This window comes from Calypte anna, chromosome 8 (genome assembly GCF_003957555.1).
Source record: "Calypte anna isolate BGI_N300 chromosome 8, bCalAnn1_v1.p, whole genome shotgun sequence".
NCBI classification, from domain to species: Eukaryota; Metazoa; Chordata; class Aves; order Apodiformes; family Trochilidae; genus Calypte; species Calypte anna.
In genome coordinates, this window is record NC_044254.1 from 22482960 (window position 1) to 22498889 (window position 15930).

At 41.7% G+C, this 15930-nt stretch overlaps 1 protein-coding gene across 1 annotated transcript; it reads left to right on the top strand.

Moving 5' to 3' along the window:
• Nucleotides 1-433: 433 nt before the first annotated feature.
• CMPK1 (cytidine/uridine monophosphate kinase 1) lies at nucleotides 434-15187 on the top strand. Its single transcript, XM_030455386.1, has 6 exons — nucleotides 434-1087; nucleotides 9419-9565; nucleotides 10592-10744; nucleotides 12120-12196; nucleotides 12285-12381; nucleotides 12858-15187. Exons 1-6 carry the CDS (start codon nucleotides 656-658, stop codon nucleotides 12897-12899), a joined length of 948 nt encoding a protein of 315 aa, XP_030311246.1. The 5' UTR covers nucleotides 434-655; the 3' UTR covers nucleotides 12900-15187.
• The last annotated feature ends 743 nt before the right edge of the window (nucleotides 15188-15930 follow it).

A 15930-nucleotide genomic window follows, 5' to 3' on the forward strand; every position in this document is an offset into this window, starting at 1 on the left:
TCCAAAGGAGAAAGGGAGCGCCCAAAGACAGTCCCTCCCGAAGGCCTGCGTGCGGCTGCAGAAGGGCACAAGGAGACACCGGACCGGACCGAACCTTCCCGGTCCGTTCCGCCCGGTCCCGCCCGGCTCCGGCGCCTTCCCTCAGCCTCACCGCCGGCCCTTCGTCCCCTGCCGCCAAAGGCCGCGGGCCAATCAGAAGGCGCAAACCGCCCCTGTCCCCGCCCCCTCCGCCCGCTCCTAGCCAATCAGCACACGGCAAGGGGAAGCGGTTGGCTCGACCAATCGAAGCGCCCCCTCCGGGGGAAACCAACCGCCAGCGCGCGCGCCGGGGGTTTAAAAACGCCAGCGGGCTGGGAAACGGACAGTGAGGGTTGCGCAAGCGCAGTGCGGCGCGGAGGGGGGTTGCTATGGCAACGGGCGTGCCGCCACCGCCGGGCAGGGCCGCGGAGGGAAGGACGGTGGCGGCAGAAATGGGTTCCGAAATAAACCCACGCAATCATCCTGCCTGCCCCGGTCCTGCCCGGCCTTCGTGGGGCGTGAGCCACCTACAGAGCTCACCGCTCCCTTATGACTCGTGACAAAAGTCTATTGTCCGGGGTGCGCCTATCCCTCACGGGGGCGCAGCGGAACGGCCCGGCCGCTTCATCCCCGCCATATGCTGCGCGGGGCGAGCGTTCAACGGAGGGCGGTGCGCTGCGTCCTGGGCTGGAAGAAGAGCGCACAGCAGCCCTGGGATGGCGGGGCCGGGCAGTGCCGCCCTGTGCCGGGTACACCGGATGGGAGAGCGTCCGCCGCCGGCTCCCTACGCGCTTGTCCGCCCCGCCCCTCGCCGCCGAGGACCCGGAAGCACTTTCCCTCGGCGGGGACAGCTCAGCAGCGAGTGTCGCGGTGGCAGCTCTGCTTCAGCCCTGGTCTCGGTGCCCGCCGTTCCCCGCCCGCTCTACGGCCGCCTCCAGGCCGCCGCCTCGCCGCCGCTGTCCTGCTGCTCCTTCGCCGCCGCTTCCTTCTCCTCATGAAGCCCGTCGTCGTCTTCGTCCTCGGCGGGCCCGGTGCGGGCAAGGGGACGCAGTGCGCTCGTATCGTGGAGGTGAGGGGCAGTGGACCCGGTGGGGCAGGGAGAGGGAGGGGGCGGTATGGGACTACATGTCCCGGCGTGCCGCGGGGCTCCGGCTGAGGGAGGCTCTGCTGGAGGGGCCGCGGTGCACGCTGGGAGTTGTAGGCCCCCCCCGGTGGGATCTGCGGCTCTCCTTGGGGTCATCGCTTGGGGGAGCGTGTCCCCTTCGCCCCCCACGTCCTGTGGGTTTGGGCTCTTTTCTAGCCCCGATCCACCTTCTTGCTTCTCTCAGGCGATAAAATAAAGATAACTGACCCAACATCTCCCCGTTAGTCGGTGAGGGAGCCCCAACTCCAGCTTTTCCTTCTCCCGCCCTTTTTTCCCCCACTCCCCCCCGACATCCTATTCTATCGGTGGGTCCTCCTGCGCCGGCGCCCACCCTGGGCTGTGGGACACCCCCGTGGGTTCTGGGGGTCTCCGTGGCGCGGTGGTAACAGCAGGGGTTTGGCCAGGGGCAGCGACCGCCCTGCTTTGGGGGGAAGGACAGGAACATGGCCCTGGAGAAGGTCCGGGCTTCCTGGTGGTGGTGCCTTGTCGGGCAGGTCCTGCAGCCTGGCTGGGATGGGTGGCCCTGTACACATCCTGCCCGGCCACGTAGGTAACTGTGGGGCTGCCACCCACACCCCGTGGGCTGAGGGTTTCACAGGCTGGGAGTGGAGGTGAGATGGTTTCCAGAGGCAGGGGATACGTTGCCTTCAAGTGAGTAGGGTCCGTGTCTTTTGAAGCCTGTCTCATCAGCTTAAGAGGTGGTACCACAGGTGTTATAGGGTGTTGGTTTGTTGACTCGGTGCCAGCTCTAAGTTGTGAAAGTAAAATGTTAAAAACAGAAGGGGAATTTTATTAATTTTATTCTATGACAGAATATGATAGAGGTCAAAGGATGTCCTGACCCTGTAGGTGGTTAATTTTGTTCTCTCGAGTCAGAGCCTAAAACTAAAGGCTGAGAAGATTTTGCTGTATTTTTCATCTTTTCGTTTTTTCAAATAAATTTTTTCAGCCCTGTGATACAGAAGAAGTAGCTGAGAAAGAATGGTGAATGCTACATGGTGTAGTGCTGTCCTCTGAAAAAACAAAAGGAAAAATCCCAGGGATAATTACATTGTATTTAAGTGGATAATTACGGAAGTAGTTAAGGCTGAATGCTTCCAAACATGTGCACGTTTAATTTGAAACAGGTTTTTTTACTTTTTTTTTTTTTTTTTTTTTTTTTTTTTAAATGAGGAATTGTGTGTAATTTTCATATTGAAAACCATGTCGGATTGAAGTTTACCCATATCTGCACTGAAAGATATGAATAAAAACTGTACCAATGCCTATGTTTCTGTAATTATTGGTGGAAAAAAACCCAACCAACCAACAAAAAAAGCCCAACCAAAACTTCAAATCCTGCCCCAGGCATATTTTGTGTTGTCTATTCTGGTGATGCTGCCATTCTACTCCAGTTGCCAGAGTGTATAAGTTATGTGAATTTGTTCCAGACTGAAAAATGCCGTTGTGACTTTAGTTCTGAAGGATTTTAACCTCAAATTATAGACTCTCATTCAAGCTGACTCATTCATGAAATTATATTGTGGAATGAAAGGTTCATACTGCTTTATGGTAAGGTCAAATTCTGCCCCTGGCACGTAGTAAACAAATGAGCTTAAACTGCAGGGGAATCTTCTAGGCTGTCGTTAATGGCTTTCACCAAGCCATTACTGTAGCCTCGGGGCTGAAGTACCTTGTGTGGCTGCTGGCCTGTGTTCAGAAGCACAAATGCTTTTGGCTTGATAGGCTAATATAATTGGATAAAGACCACTTTGCTAGGAGGAATTCAAACCAGTCATTGCTACTCAAGTTGTATTTGCAGCTAAAAATGAAAGAGGAAAGTTAACTTTGCTTGGGCTGTACTTATTTTCTTGTCTAAGGCTGGAAAGGGAAGTCCTAATAATAATAAATGTGAATTTGCTTTAATTCTGCCAGTGTTGGTGAGAAGTTATTTGGAGTCAGTGAGCTGGCAGTAGCAAGCAGATGGGTCTGCTGCCTGCCCCCCGTGGCTTTCCTACTCATTTGGACACAGCTACAGGAGCCCTTGGGTGATCATTGAGGGAGAGGGGGGCTGAGTTAGTTGGTGGGAGAGTTGGACTGATGGGAGCATGCTGGAAAACTTCAGAAAAAGGGGGACCTGAAGAGGGAAGTGTGGGTGAAATGCAGGTACTGAAGAGCAACACCTTTTTATAAGCAAATATCCTTGGCCTGACCCCTCAGAGAGTCCTGGTGCAGGCAGTTGAATATCCTGTATGCAGTCAATGCTGTCTTGAGGTTGAAAATCTATATTTTTGTTTGTATTTTAAACCCTGTTGGCAGCTTGCCAGAGAGAAAAGGGGCTGTAGCTGAGTGAAAAATAAACCCCCATTCATCCTTGTAAATGAACTGAATAATATTAGTTCACAGTTGGAATGAACCTGACCCAGTATCTTGCAGTAGATCTGAAATCTGTGCCCAACAAGAAGTCAGTATGAACTATAAATACTTCTTGGTTACTGCTCACGTGAGGGATTTGGGACAGCATAGCAGGTGGAGGAGGTCTCCTTTTGCTGAGATGAGGTCTTGTGTGATTGTAGCATTACATGGTTTTACTTTTAAAAATGCTGTTTTTTAGAACAAAGTGGGTACTCTGTGCTACCTTAGAATGATTTTTTAAAGAAGGGATGTAACTTTTGCTGACTGTGCTTTACAGTCCTAGAAAAGGGAGATGGCTATCACATTTTGTGGCAGAAATATGTATTTTTTCAAGTACTAGCTTAAATCCTAACTGCTCAATATGTATGTGCTGGAGTCCCTTGTTCTGGAGGAGACGTATTCATGGCAAATTTGGACCAGATAGAGAAATGATTTTAGGGAAAAAGATGCATTAACAAGCGGAAATGGGTATTGACACAGTGTAGGGAAGGGAACAGCAGGTAAGTGATTAGGTTTCTTTATCTTTGCAGATAAGGTTGAAGGAGACAGCTGAAGCAGGCTGGTTTCCTCAGATATGGAGGGAAGACTCCTGTGCACGTTCCACAAACTCACAGAATTGTCACTGAAATGCAAATGCAGTGGAACTGCTGCTCTGGACCAGTTCCCTCTACTTAGGAAGGGATGAAGCAGTATTCCCTCTTAAGTTCTTATCCTCTCCCTTCCAGCTCTGCAGATTAACTCCTGAAACCTCTCACAACTGTGTGAGGTGGAGTTTGCTGTCACCTGGGACTGCTGGGTAGCTTGTCATGTGAGACAGAATATCTGAGCAGGTGGTTGAATCGTGGCTTTTCAATGCAGGCTCTTGTAGGACAAAATTAATGTGGCCTATTTTAGGCTTCTGAACTTTTCTTTAAAAATGGTGGTGGTAAAGTACAGGAAAAAAAAATACGTTCTTCAAACGTGCACAAACTGTGCTTTCATGTACTTAAGTTTTAAATCCTTGTAAGTTTTGCTTGAAATACAAAACTGTTTGGTTGGAGGAAAGAATAATAACTAAGTCATTTGTCTTTATTTCAAGTAAGATCTGAGATGTATTTTTGTTTATTTGTTTTGGCAAGGTAGTCTTTAGGGATTTGGGGTATGCAAGACAAGTACCCAAAATATAATTCACCTTCACTACAGCCTTGTCATGGATGTTTGTGGTTAAATCTGAACTAATCCCTCAAGGTGAGATGCTGAGTTTTCTCCTTTTATAAAAGCACAACTTAATATCCAAATGGAAAGAGCTCTTAAGTTGCTCTGGGATGTGTGATAAGGACATTTCCTAGGGTGAAGAAAACAATGCAAAGATGAACTCATTGTATCAGAAACATTCTTCTGAAAGTTGCAGTGCATTTAGGTTTTGCTGTCACGTGTAAATTGTCTTCTCACTGAGGGACAGCATTAACTTGAAATAAAAAAAACATTTTTAAAATTGTTTACTCTCAACTCAATTTCTGAAATGTCTTTCAAGAGGGCCAAGTGTTAGCAGTCCACTCAGCCTTGAGTTTTCATATTGTTTTTTGGAATATAAATTTATATTCTGAACTTTGGAGCTTTTTAAAAACATGGTGTGTATATACAAATCAATCCCCCAAGGTTTTATTGCTCTCTGCTTCCATTTTGCAGAACACAGACTTACTGGGTATTGAATTTTGGACTTGCCCAAACACCCTGGGTGCCTTTTATTGCACTGAGTGTTCCTGAAGTGCTGCAGTGCTGTTTCTGCTCCCCTCTTCCCTGGGAGTACTGTCAGTGGGATCTGCTTTGTGTGTTTTGTTTTGTTAATGTGGTTTTTTGTTTGTTTTTCCTCCCCCAGAGGCAAGAACATATTTCAAACTAAGAAAATGTCATTTTTTTATTGGAATAAGCAGACAGAGGATATATTACTGTATTATAGTTTATACTCCAAAGTTATAATTCCGTGTGCTCATTGCTAATAGGACAGACAAAAACTTTTTAGGTTAAAAAAAGAAGACTGGTGGCTTTGTGATTCTATTATTATTTGAACTAATTCTCAAGTGATAAGTCTGTAGTAAATTTTGATTGTTTACTAAGGTTGCCCAAGATATGACAGGCTAGAAATAGGGCAATAAATATTTGTATTTTATGTGTTCAGATCTTAAGCCCTGTGACTTTCCTTTTCAGAGTCGCAATGATAAGCTGAGATAGGAGTCAAGGTCAAAGGAGTAATTTGTGTTTCTCTTGGTTTTTTTTCTTGGCTTCTGCTCGTTTAAGGAAGTCTCAAGCTGTGTGTTTAGTGGAGAGATGTGTTGCTGGACCACCCAGGGCTGAATCAGAAGTAAACCTTGTCCCCCCTCAAATCTTGGCTGTGTCAGGAGTCCAGCAGCAGCTGCTGCACACTGCTGGGCCTCTTACTGCCTGGAGAACATTGCTCACCCAGGATCCCCCTTATTCAAGTCTGGCACAGATATGACTCATGGATTCTCAGTTGCATTTATCCATTTATTGTATTTACTGAAAACAAAGCATGTTCTGTCTCCTAGGCAGAGTGGAAACTGCAAATCCCAACTGACAGAAGAAAGCTGGAAGTGGAAGGAATGAGAAGGGCATCCCAGGGTGGCTGTGATTTGGAGATGTGGAGCACACAGTGTGCATGTCCTGGTTTGTTCTGCTGAAGCAGGACTGGTTTACCAGGCTACTGCATGACAAACAGGAGAGTTTGCTCTGCTCTGCACAGTCCTGTTCAGTGCTGTACTGAGTAATGCTTCTGGGCTGAGATTGAAGGAAACCTAAGCTTTTTGTGTTCTTTTTGAAAGCAAAGGAAGATGTCTACAATGCTGTGAAGTCAACTGATTTTTATCTTTTTTTATTCTCAGTCAGTTTTTTTAAGATACTTGGTTTATGATTCTCCAAATATTAAACCAGCTTTAAAATAATGAGAATTTGTGTAATAGGAACTTAATATTTTTTTTCTTATAGCACAGCATGCCAGTCCACTAGCATAGCAGAAAACATTGTCTGAAATAAGTTTCAGAATAGTTACTTCTACATTTTCTGGTTTTTCCTGTGATCTAAATATCTATCCAGATTTTAGGTGCTTGGCATATTTGGATTTTTTTTTTTTAACCTGGCTTCTATTTCAAGTCCTCCTTTCATTTGGATATTACGGATGAAAGATGTGCACGCCCTTCAAGAACTGGAGAAACTGCATTTTCACTGCTGGGCAGCTACAGTCCTGCTCCCTTCCTGATTCTGGAGGAGAAGAATTGGGCAGTAGCTGCAAGAAGTGGCATTCTGGAGATTGCATCAGGAGGTATTTGGCACTGCTGGGAAGTCTGCTGGCACAGTGCAAACCTTGGCAAGACACAGGAGCCTTTTGCCCCGTTTTTTTCCTGCAGTTACATCACGACCTCTTTTGCAAGCTCCTGGGAATGTGACTATTTTCTCTGATTCAGGACATTTAGGGTTTATCTGATTCAGGGTTTATCTCACTTGAGATGAAAGTAGACTGTGTGCCCTATACACATTGATTAAAACTGGCAAGAGTAGCGTGAGCACCACATCTCTGAAACCTTCTGTGCAGGGAGCAGCAGCCAAGCCTTTCTCCCTGCTTGTTTGTATTGTTTAAACCAACTTGTTTTCTTTGGCTCTTGGCTGGGTACAGTTAACAAACAGATGTTTTGCCCCTGAAGGAGAGATTTGTTTTTCTTATTGCCTGGTAAATCCACTCTGAAGGTTACTCTAGAATATGATTTACTATTACCTAAAGCAAGTTATTTACACAACAAGACTTTAAAACACTTGCATCTTTTGCCTCTCTGTTCAGCTGTTAAAAAACTATTTGAGTTTGCTGTTCCAAAAGACAGAATTCCAGAAATTATCTTGACTTAATTTCATTTTTGTGCATGAAAAGGGAAATGCCAGGGAAAATTAAATGGTTTGGTAATCCTCTAAAGCTGAAGGGATTATATTTTCCTCATGTTTTCTCCTGTGTAGAAACTTGATGTTAAAAATATCATTAGTCTTTAACTTTAGCAAGAAGAGCTACATGTTAATTTAGAGTTCAGCAGAGTAGGATTTCTTGCTTATACAGTAAGATTTATTCTGGTTTATGGCTTCTGTAGTTCATAGTTAATATTTAGATTTGCAATTAAATAGGCATATCCAAATGCAATGCACATTAAAGCAGTACAGTGACTTTATAGAGGAGCTTTTTCTTCACAGTTATTTAGAGCAAAATCTCGCTTCCTTTTTTTTTTTTTTTTTTTTTCTGCCAGCTGTGTAAAGTTGGAGATTTAGGTAATTATATCCCTTTTTAAATTATGACTATGGCAGAACTGACTTTCCATGCTTTTTTGGGTGAAATTGGAAAGCAACGGAAATGTTTTTCAAGTCACTTAGTGGGTTGTGTAATATTTCTGTTGTACTTAGTCCGGTTGCCAAGTTTTTAAATCCCAGTTCACAGCCTTAAAAAAAATGTGTAGTCACATTATTATGCTGCTCAGACACCTTATTTGAAATTTGCTTTGGATGTTGCTGCAGCCAAGATGATAACCCTGAAGTTTTGTTGGTTTTGGTTTTTTGCTGCTGCTTTTGTTTTATGTAAAAGTTTCAGGAGGAATATGTATGGGTGTACTGCTAGCTTGGGTAGTCACCCAGGAGAAGTCTTTACTGCATGTTTTTATGGACTGTTTGGTTCAGGAACATTGTATACTCAGTTATTTTTCTTGTGGTGTTAAATGAGCTGAGAAAATGATAATTTTGTGCTCTGAAATTTCCTTTATATTAATGCATTTCTCTTTGTTAAGACTATTTGTATGTTTGCACGAGGTGTCTTTGTATGATGGTAAATAGCTGAGATTTTCAAGTATAATAATTACTTTATTTTACATTTGCAACTTTTGAGGTGAAAAGGTAGGTAGTTTGAGGTGAAAGAAAAGAATAATGTTATGTTTTCCTACAAACTGGTATCACATTTACACATTTGAACCTGATCTCTCTGCTCCCTTTCTCTTTACTGTATGTGGGGTCACACCAGGGGACACCAGTGTAACTTTCATCTGCTCCATCACCATCAGGGGACACTGATGTTCCCCCTTAGCTTGTTGTGTTCATCCCAGGGAAGGAGGAAACAGGGGCAGGTTTTGGGGGGCCCAGGTTAGGACTGTTTGTGTAGCTGCCATGCTAGAGCCAGAGTTAGAAGTGGTTTGGCCAAAGCAAAGGAGGAAATTGGTGCCAAAAGCATCAATGGGAATGTAAGGATTTCTGGCTGGTGCAGTGCTGTAAACATTCCTTCAGCTCCCCAGGACCTGGAAACACCTCCTATGTTTTTCTTTAAGTAGGTAATTAGGTAGAATTACAAACCTTTTGCCTAAAGATACCAAGCAAAGGCATTATCTCAGCTTTTTCACTTTGTAAATCAAGAATTGACTCAGTGTCTGATAACCACTGAGGGTTTTTTAGTGGAACTGTAGCGTGGGGTTACAGCTTGTATCTAAGCTGGTGATTGTTAAACTTCTCATTGCACAGGGTAACATTTCAGGAAACACCACGGGGGCTTTGAAACAGTCTCCTTTCCAAACATAACAAAATTACCTTTCAAAACAGGACGTGGATGCCTGACCAAATCCTGTTGAGCATTTTACCCAAGGATCTCTTTGCTGCTGTGCTTTCTGTGTTTATGGAATATTCTGTGTTGTCACATTGCACACTGAAGATGGAATAGATCTGTCAGTAGCAAGGTTCACTGTGTCCCTGTTGGAATACACAGATAAATGGGGTTTACACTGCTGACTGATGTTGACTTTGCAGGTGTACCAATTCAAGGGAGTGTTTCCCTCTTTGTTTTGCACGTTTCAGAAGTATGGCTACACACACCTGTCTGCTGGGGACCTCCTCCGAGATGAGAGAAAAAGGCCAGGCTCCCAGTATGGAGAACTCATTGAGAACTACATTAAGGAGGGAGAAATTGTACCAGTTGAAATAACAATCAGCTTGCTGAAGAGGGTAAGGAAAGAGCTGTTTCCTTGCTGGTTCACTAGGAAACAGGGCAGAGCCTGTATGCTGAAAGAACTATGAAATGCAAACACAGGTGTGTGCTTTTCTTAGCAATTACTCCTTTTCCTTTCTGGCAGGTTGGAGGAGGGTAGGTGATGGCCTCTGCTACCTGTACAACTGTGAGAATGGATTCTTTTTTAATTTTTAAATTTTTTTTTTTTTTTTAGTCACTCTAGGGAAACGAGTGACACTCTATTTCTTATTTCCCTTAACTGTTTTTTGGACCTCTTGATCAACTCAGTCATGTTTGACTGGAAGGCAGGAGCCCTGAAGGTACTGAGCTGCACTAAATTTTAGGCTTTATTTTAGTCAGGTGAAGGAGAAGAGCACCTACTGATGGTCCCATGGAATGAAGAGCTCTGGCCTTTATCCTTAGATGTCCAGCAAGACAACCAGAGTATCTCCTTCAAGACAGAAAAGGCTTCTGTTTCTCATGGCACTGAATTTACCTGGCACTGTTTCCAGTAGAATTAACTGCAGCTCAGGGTTGTTTTGATATCTTAGTGTGTAACAGCACCTTCCAGTACCTTGTATTATATCAACTTTTAAAGTTGGGATTGTGTGTTGTGAAATTTTGAGCTTTATGAAGCAGTGAGTTCAGTGTGAATGAAGGTTGTATGGGTGTATCACTGAATTAATCATAGAATCATAGAATTGGCTGGGTTGGAGGGGACCTCAGAGATCATCAAGTCCACCGTTGCGGTTCCCAGCCCATGGCACTGAGTGCCACATCCAGTCTCTTTTTAAATATCTCCAGGGATGGAGAATCCACTACTTCCCTGGGCAGCCCATTCCAATGCCTGATCACTTCAATGAGCATGCATTAAAGTCAAAACAAAAATACATTTTGTAAATCTGCAGTAATGTTAAGATAAATGCACCTTAACTCACCGTGCCAACATTTTGAGGGTAATTTAATAAGTAGATAAATGGTTGTATGTGCAGGAGAGCATGAATTGAATTATCTTTTATCAGGCTATGGATCAAACAATGGCTGACAATTCCCAGAAGAACAAGTTCTTGATTGATGGGTTTCCCAGGAATGAAGATAATCTTCAAGGCTGGAATAAGACTATGGATGGAAAGGCAGATGTTTCTTTTGTTCTCTTTTTTGATTGTGACAATGAGGTAATGAAGAGTCCTATTCTGCAACTTCCTTCTTGCTCTCTTATGAGAACCATTCAAGAGAAGCAATAAAACTCTTATCAGGTAGTGAATGGAGTAGTGTAAAAGCAGGAAGAAAATTTGCTCTGTGAGATTCTGGGATATTTTGGGAAGTTTTTTTGAAGATAAAATGCTGCAACATCAGGCAGTTGCATTCTTAAGGAAAATTTATGAAAACTTTAAATATGTTATATAAAATTGTTTGGTTAATTTTCAGAAAACATGACTTTACTCTTAGTAACTGTTGTTTAGTCCAAAATGAATTTGATATCCCTATTTGCTTTAGTTTTAAAGTGTTGGCAGCAGCAGCAGCCTTTTTTTTTTCTGTAGTTTTGAGCTGTGCTATAGGATAGCCAGTAATCAACATTCTATTCAGCAAGTCATTAGATTACAAGGGCATTTTGACAGTGATACATTATATTAATTTAACAAGTGCCATTATATGCTGTCTTTTTCAATATATCAGTGCCCTTGAGACGTAAAAACTGATAGGAGAATCCCAGCACCTTAAGCTGACTTTCTTCCTTTTAACCTTTTCCTTAATTTCCTGAGAAACTGCATAACTTTTTTAACTTAGTGTTGTGTGTATTTGTTTGGTTTTAATCTCAAAGAACAACTGAAGGATTGTTCTTTTCTATTTACAAACACAAATAAGACTAAATGAATTTTTTCCCTTGGTGAGGTGTTGATTTATTTAAATCTAAAAGTAGACAACAATCCCTACATGACACTTTGGGGTTTTTTATGATGAGAGTACTGTGTAGGAAAAAGTAGTTTTTAACCATTGTCCTCTTGCATGATGAGGATAAATCACAGAATTGTCACAGTTGGTTAAGGCCTCTAAGATCAGTGAGTCCAATGATCAAATGTATTCATGAGCTATACATGTGTCAGAACTTAACTGTATGTTTCAAAGCATCCCAAGTTGATTGGGAAGTTTTTAAATATAAAACTTCTTCAGTTTCTACTTAATTTTTGATTTTTAAGGCTTCATTGTAGAGTAAAAACATTGGAACACCTTAGTGTGTTGCCTTAACAAAATTTTTTGTTCCAAGTTGGAGACCCAGGCTAACCATAGAGCCTGAAGCTGCTTTTCCTTCCCCTGACCCCAATCTCATTTTAAGATCCCCCATTCTCACAAACTGCTGAAGTGGAAAGCTACCATCCTTTTTGCCTGGAAATACCTCATTTGCCATCTGAATTCTGGGTGCCTCCTCCAGATCCGTATTTTGTATATCAGGTCTATGTAGATATTAAGTATATTTGTTATTGTTGTTGCTGATTTCAAGATAACACCTTGTTTTCTTGGTTGTCATCATCCTTTTGATGTTTTTTGTAGATATGTATTGACCGTTGTCTTGAAAGAGGCAAGAGCAGTGGTAGGAGTGATGATAATCGGGAGAGTCTGCAAAAGAGGTACCATATCCAAAACTTCTCTGTTCCCTTCTCTGTAGATTTTACCATGTGATGGTTTTTTTCTTCCCCCTCCTCTGCTTTCTCCTAGAATTCACACATATCTGCAGTCTACCAGGCCTATAATAGATTTGTATGAGAGAATGGGAAAAGTGAGAAAAGTGGATGCCTCTAAATCTGTGGATGAAGTAAGTGTATAAGCCAAAAAATCCTGGGGGTTGCTGTGGCAGGGTACATGTTTTTGGTGTTCTTTTGAGATGTGTGTTGTGTGGTTAGTGTGCTAATTAAGCACTTATGTGTATATTAGTGAGGGAGGTTGTGGAACTCTCATTGTGACTCTTGAAGAACAGATTAAGATGTGAATAAGTTTGAGAAATCAATTAGTTCTGCTAGAAGATGAGGTGGACTAACCACATATTCAGTGTTGCTTTGTTTAACAGTGTCTTGTCTTTTTCACTTTGAGCTTTAACTTTCCTGAAATAGTTGCTTTTCTGTCAGTTTCCCAGATCTGATGCCAATTTCACTATTAAAGAATTATTTTGAATGTTCTAAGAAAAAAGCTTTATTTTTTCAGATACTGTCAATTATTGTGTATTCTGGTTTAAGTGGGAGTAACTGTTTGACTAACACTTCAAAAAATTAATATTCTTCTCTTTCTTTGCAGGTTTTTGAAAAAGTTGTACAAATTTTTGACAAAGAAGGCTAATCCCCAGCTTGAACATTGATTTAAACATATGCTTGAATCTTGCTTGAATAGCTGCTACTGCAGTCCACTCTTTGTAATTGTTTTAAGAAAATTTTATTGGTTTTTTTTTCATATATCTAATGATGATTCAAAAAGCAGTTAACTACAAATGGATCTGTTTTTTAAATAGGAAATAATTTCTTGTGGATATAGTGTACAAATTTCAGGGTTCCCCATAGTACAAATTCAATTACTTGCATGGCAAAACCACAGTTAATACATCTTTCTGATGAGATTTATTTATTCTATCACAGTTCTGTGCCTCTCATGAGCAGCCCTTCTTATTCCTTATAGCTATACACTTTTTTTTTTTAGATTTTTTTTTTTTTTAAGGATCAATTAAACAGGAGCATTAAGCAATGAGGGACTTGTGTGCCCTTATGTGGTTTTTGGATGCTTGGACCAAATTTAGCAGATTTTTTTCAGCTTACAATTTTGTCAGGAAGTTCCCTGCTCTCCCCAAACTTGAATTCTGTAAGTCAGGCTACAGTTAGTATGAGAATGTATCTTAGCAATTCTAACAAAACTATTTAAGATGCTGTTCAGCAATAGACATACAAAGTAATTTATGGAAAGTGGTGCTTTCTTGTGGCTCTGGATGTAAACTGTCTTTTAAGTTCTCAAGTACTTGGATGACATGGCCCTGGGCTTTACTGTGTCTTCATTTGCAAATGCTTAAGAACAGCAATTGAAGGTCAGGTCCATATTTCCATACTCATTTATTTTCAATGGTAGTTATGTATCTTAATTACAGAACTCCTAAGTAGTGTACAATAAGCAAAATCTTCTAACAGTTATGTCTTTTCTAACAAGTGGAAGGGATTTTCTGTGTTATTATTATTATTATTATTACTGAAGTACTGTGTTTACTTGATGCTTTAAGGTTTGTTATCTGGGGAAATATTTTTATGGTTAAACTAGTGAATTAATTTCCCTAAAAGTGTATGATTTTAATAGCTGTTTGTTTTGAAAGGACTGTAAATTATTGCACTTTTGTTACAAAGTGGTCAGCTGAGAGGAAGATACCTGCAGAAAGAAGTTCCATTCCCTTGAACAGTTTGGGTTCTGCTTCATCACGTTCTCTTGAATGAGCCAAGTGCAATCAGCAGCAATAGTTGGAATAAGCAGATAACTGTTAGCTGAATGATAACATTAGCTGAAACAAACTGGCTTAAATGTTTGCACAGATGTGGTGTAATTCTGCCTTTTGTTTAAAGTAACCTTTTCTCTCCCCTATATAGCGTGCATAGGTCTGTGGGGCCCCAGCCATGCATTCCTTGCATGCCCTCAGCTTTCACTGAAGAAGGCTCCAGAAGGCTTGAAGGATGAGTGTTTTAACTCATTTTAGTGATAGAGGGGTTCTTCCTCCATCAACTGATACTGTAATTGGTTTGTGGTGTGCTAATAGGTGTTGCAAATTACAGGGAATTGCAATGTGGAAATCTTGGGATTCAGCCTTTCTTTATTTGGTTACTTTATTTAGGAAAAGCTTGAAATTAAGCCTGGCTTCTAATTAGAATCAGACTTATGGGTCCTCATCCTGCAATCTGATCTGTGCAGGCAAATTTGGATTTGCATGAATTCTCATCTCCCTGAGCTTCCTGAGACTGTTGGACTGGGAAGAGATGAGTGCAGAAAGAAAGGATAAACTCCAGTATCTTTTCCAGTATGGTCAGAGTTCACACAATGAACTGAGCACCAAAATATCTGTTTAGTACTGCAGAATGTGTGGACCATGACTACTCCTGTGAGTGTGGGAAGCTAATGCTTTTGCTTTGTGAATTTCCCCTTTAAAAAAAAAATAACAAACCATGGTATTTAATTCTTATTGTGTAAGTATGCTGACATAGGATAGGATCCAGCAAAACTGCATGTTTTGATATGAAGGTTAGAATCAAGGTTTTTCCAAGAAGACTTCAAACAGGATTCTTTAATTAGAGAGATCTAATTATATTTTGTTTCTAAGTTACTGGTTTTTACAAGATCTGTTCAGAAGAGAGTATCTGCTTTCTCTCATAATAGACTTTTTTGTGTATTTAAGTGCTGAAACAAAGAGAGAACCCCTTTGGAGCAAGTTTTTAGCAAAAACCCCAATGTTTTGACAATATTGAATTTGGAGTGGATTGTAATGTGTCTGTGCAAAGACTAGATTTTTTTTGCTCATTTTATTTATTGAAGATGCCATTAAATGTGTTACCTATTCTTTCAAGTTAGACTTATGATTGAAATAAAGACTAAAGGCAATACACCACTGTCTTGTGTCTGTTTAGCAGCAAAACTGTGCAAAGCATTAGAGGAGATCAAATAAACTTTCTCCTGTGGCTTAAGATGTCAGATAACTATATTTTTCATATATATCTCTCTATATGGTGTGTTTATTAATGTTAGATACCTTTGAGTGGCTGCATACACAGAAGTATATGTATAAAAATTCAGTTTTCACCAAGACAAGTTCTGGGGGCTCTATTTGGCACAGGATAAAATGAGGCACTTACCTGTGGAATTGGTACCTGCATGCTGTACTGGGGCTTGTGTTCTGTGTTCTTAAAGGAGATTGGCACAGCATAACCTGCTTGATAAAAGGAATGAAGAAGTTGCCAGGCTTATTTTAGGCAAAAGGTGAAGACTTATTGTAAATATTAGTCTCAAAATGGGTTGTTTATTCACATGTAAGTTTCTAGTAAACAAGATGTTGAACTTGAAACCTTACTCTGGAAATATTTGGCCTGAAAGGGGTGGAAAAATAGGATTTTCCAGTAGTGGCAGGTAGCTTTCTGCTGGTAAAACTCCATAGACCAAGCTGTTTTGCTGAAACCTCACCCTGAGGTTGCAACATCTGCTTGGGGACTCGGTGACAGAGGCAAAGCTCTGGTGGCTTGCCCTAAAGCAAGCTTCCCACTCCCCCAAGTGGGAAACTTGAACAGAAAATCTCTGCCCAAAAAGTGCCAGTTTGATGTCTTGGGGACAGACAGAGGCCATAATCCTGCAGCTG

Coding starts and splice junctions, on each gene's coding strand:
- CMPK1 (XM_030455386.1), top strand. CDS start 656: ATGCTGCGCGGGGCGAGCGTTCAACGGAGGGCGGTGCGCTGCGTCCTG. Junction 9,566..10,591: donor CAATCAGCTTGCTGAAGAGG/GTAAGGAAAGAG, acceptor ATCTTTTATCAG/GCTATGGATCAAACAATGGC. Junction 12,197..12,284: donor CGGGAGAGTCTGCAAAAGAG/GTACCATATCCA, acceptor GCTTTCTCCTAG/AATTCACACATATCTGCAGT.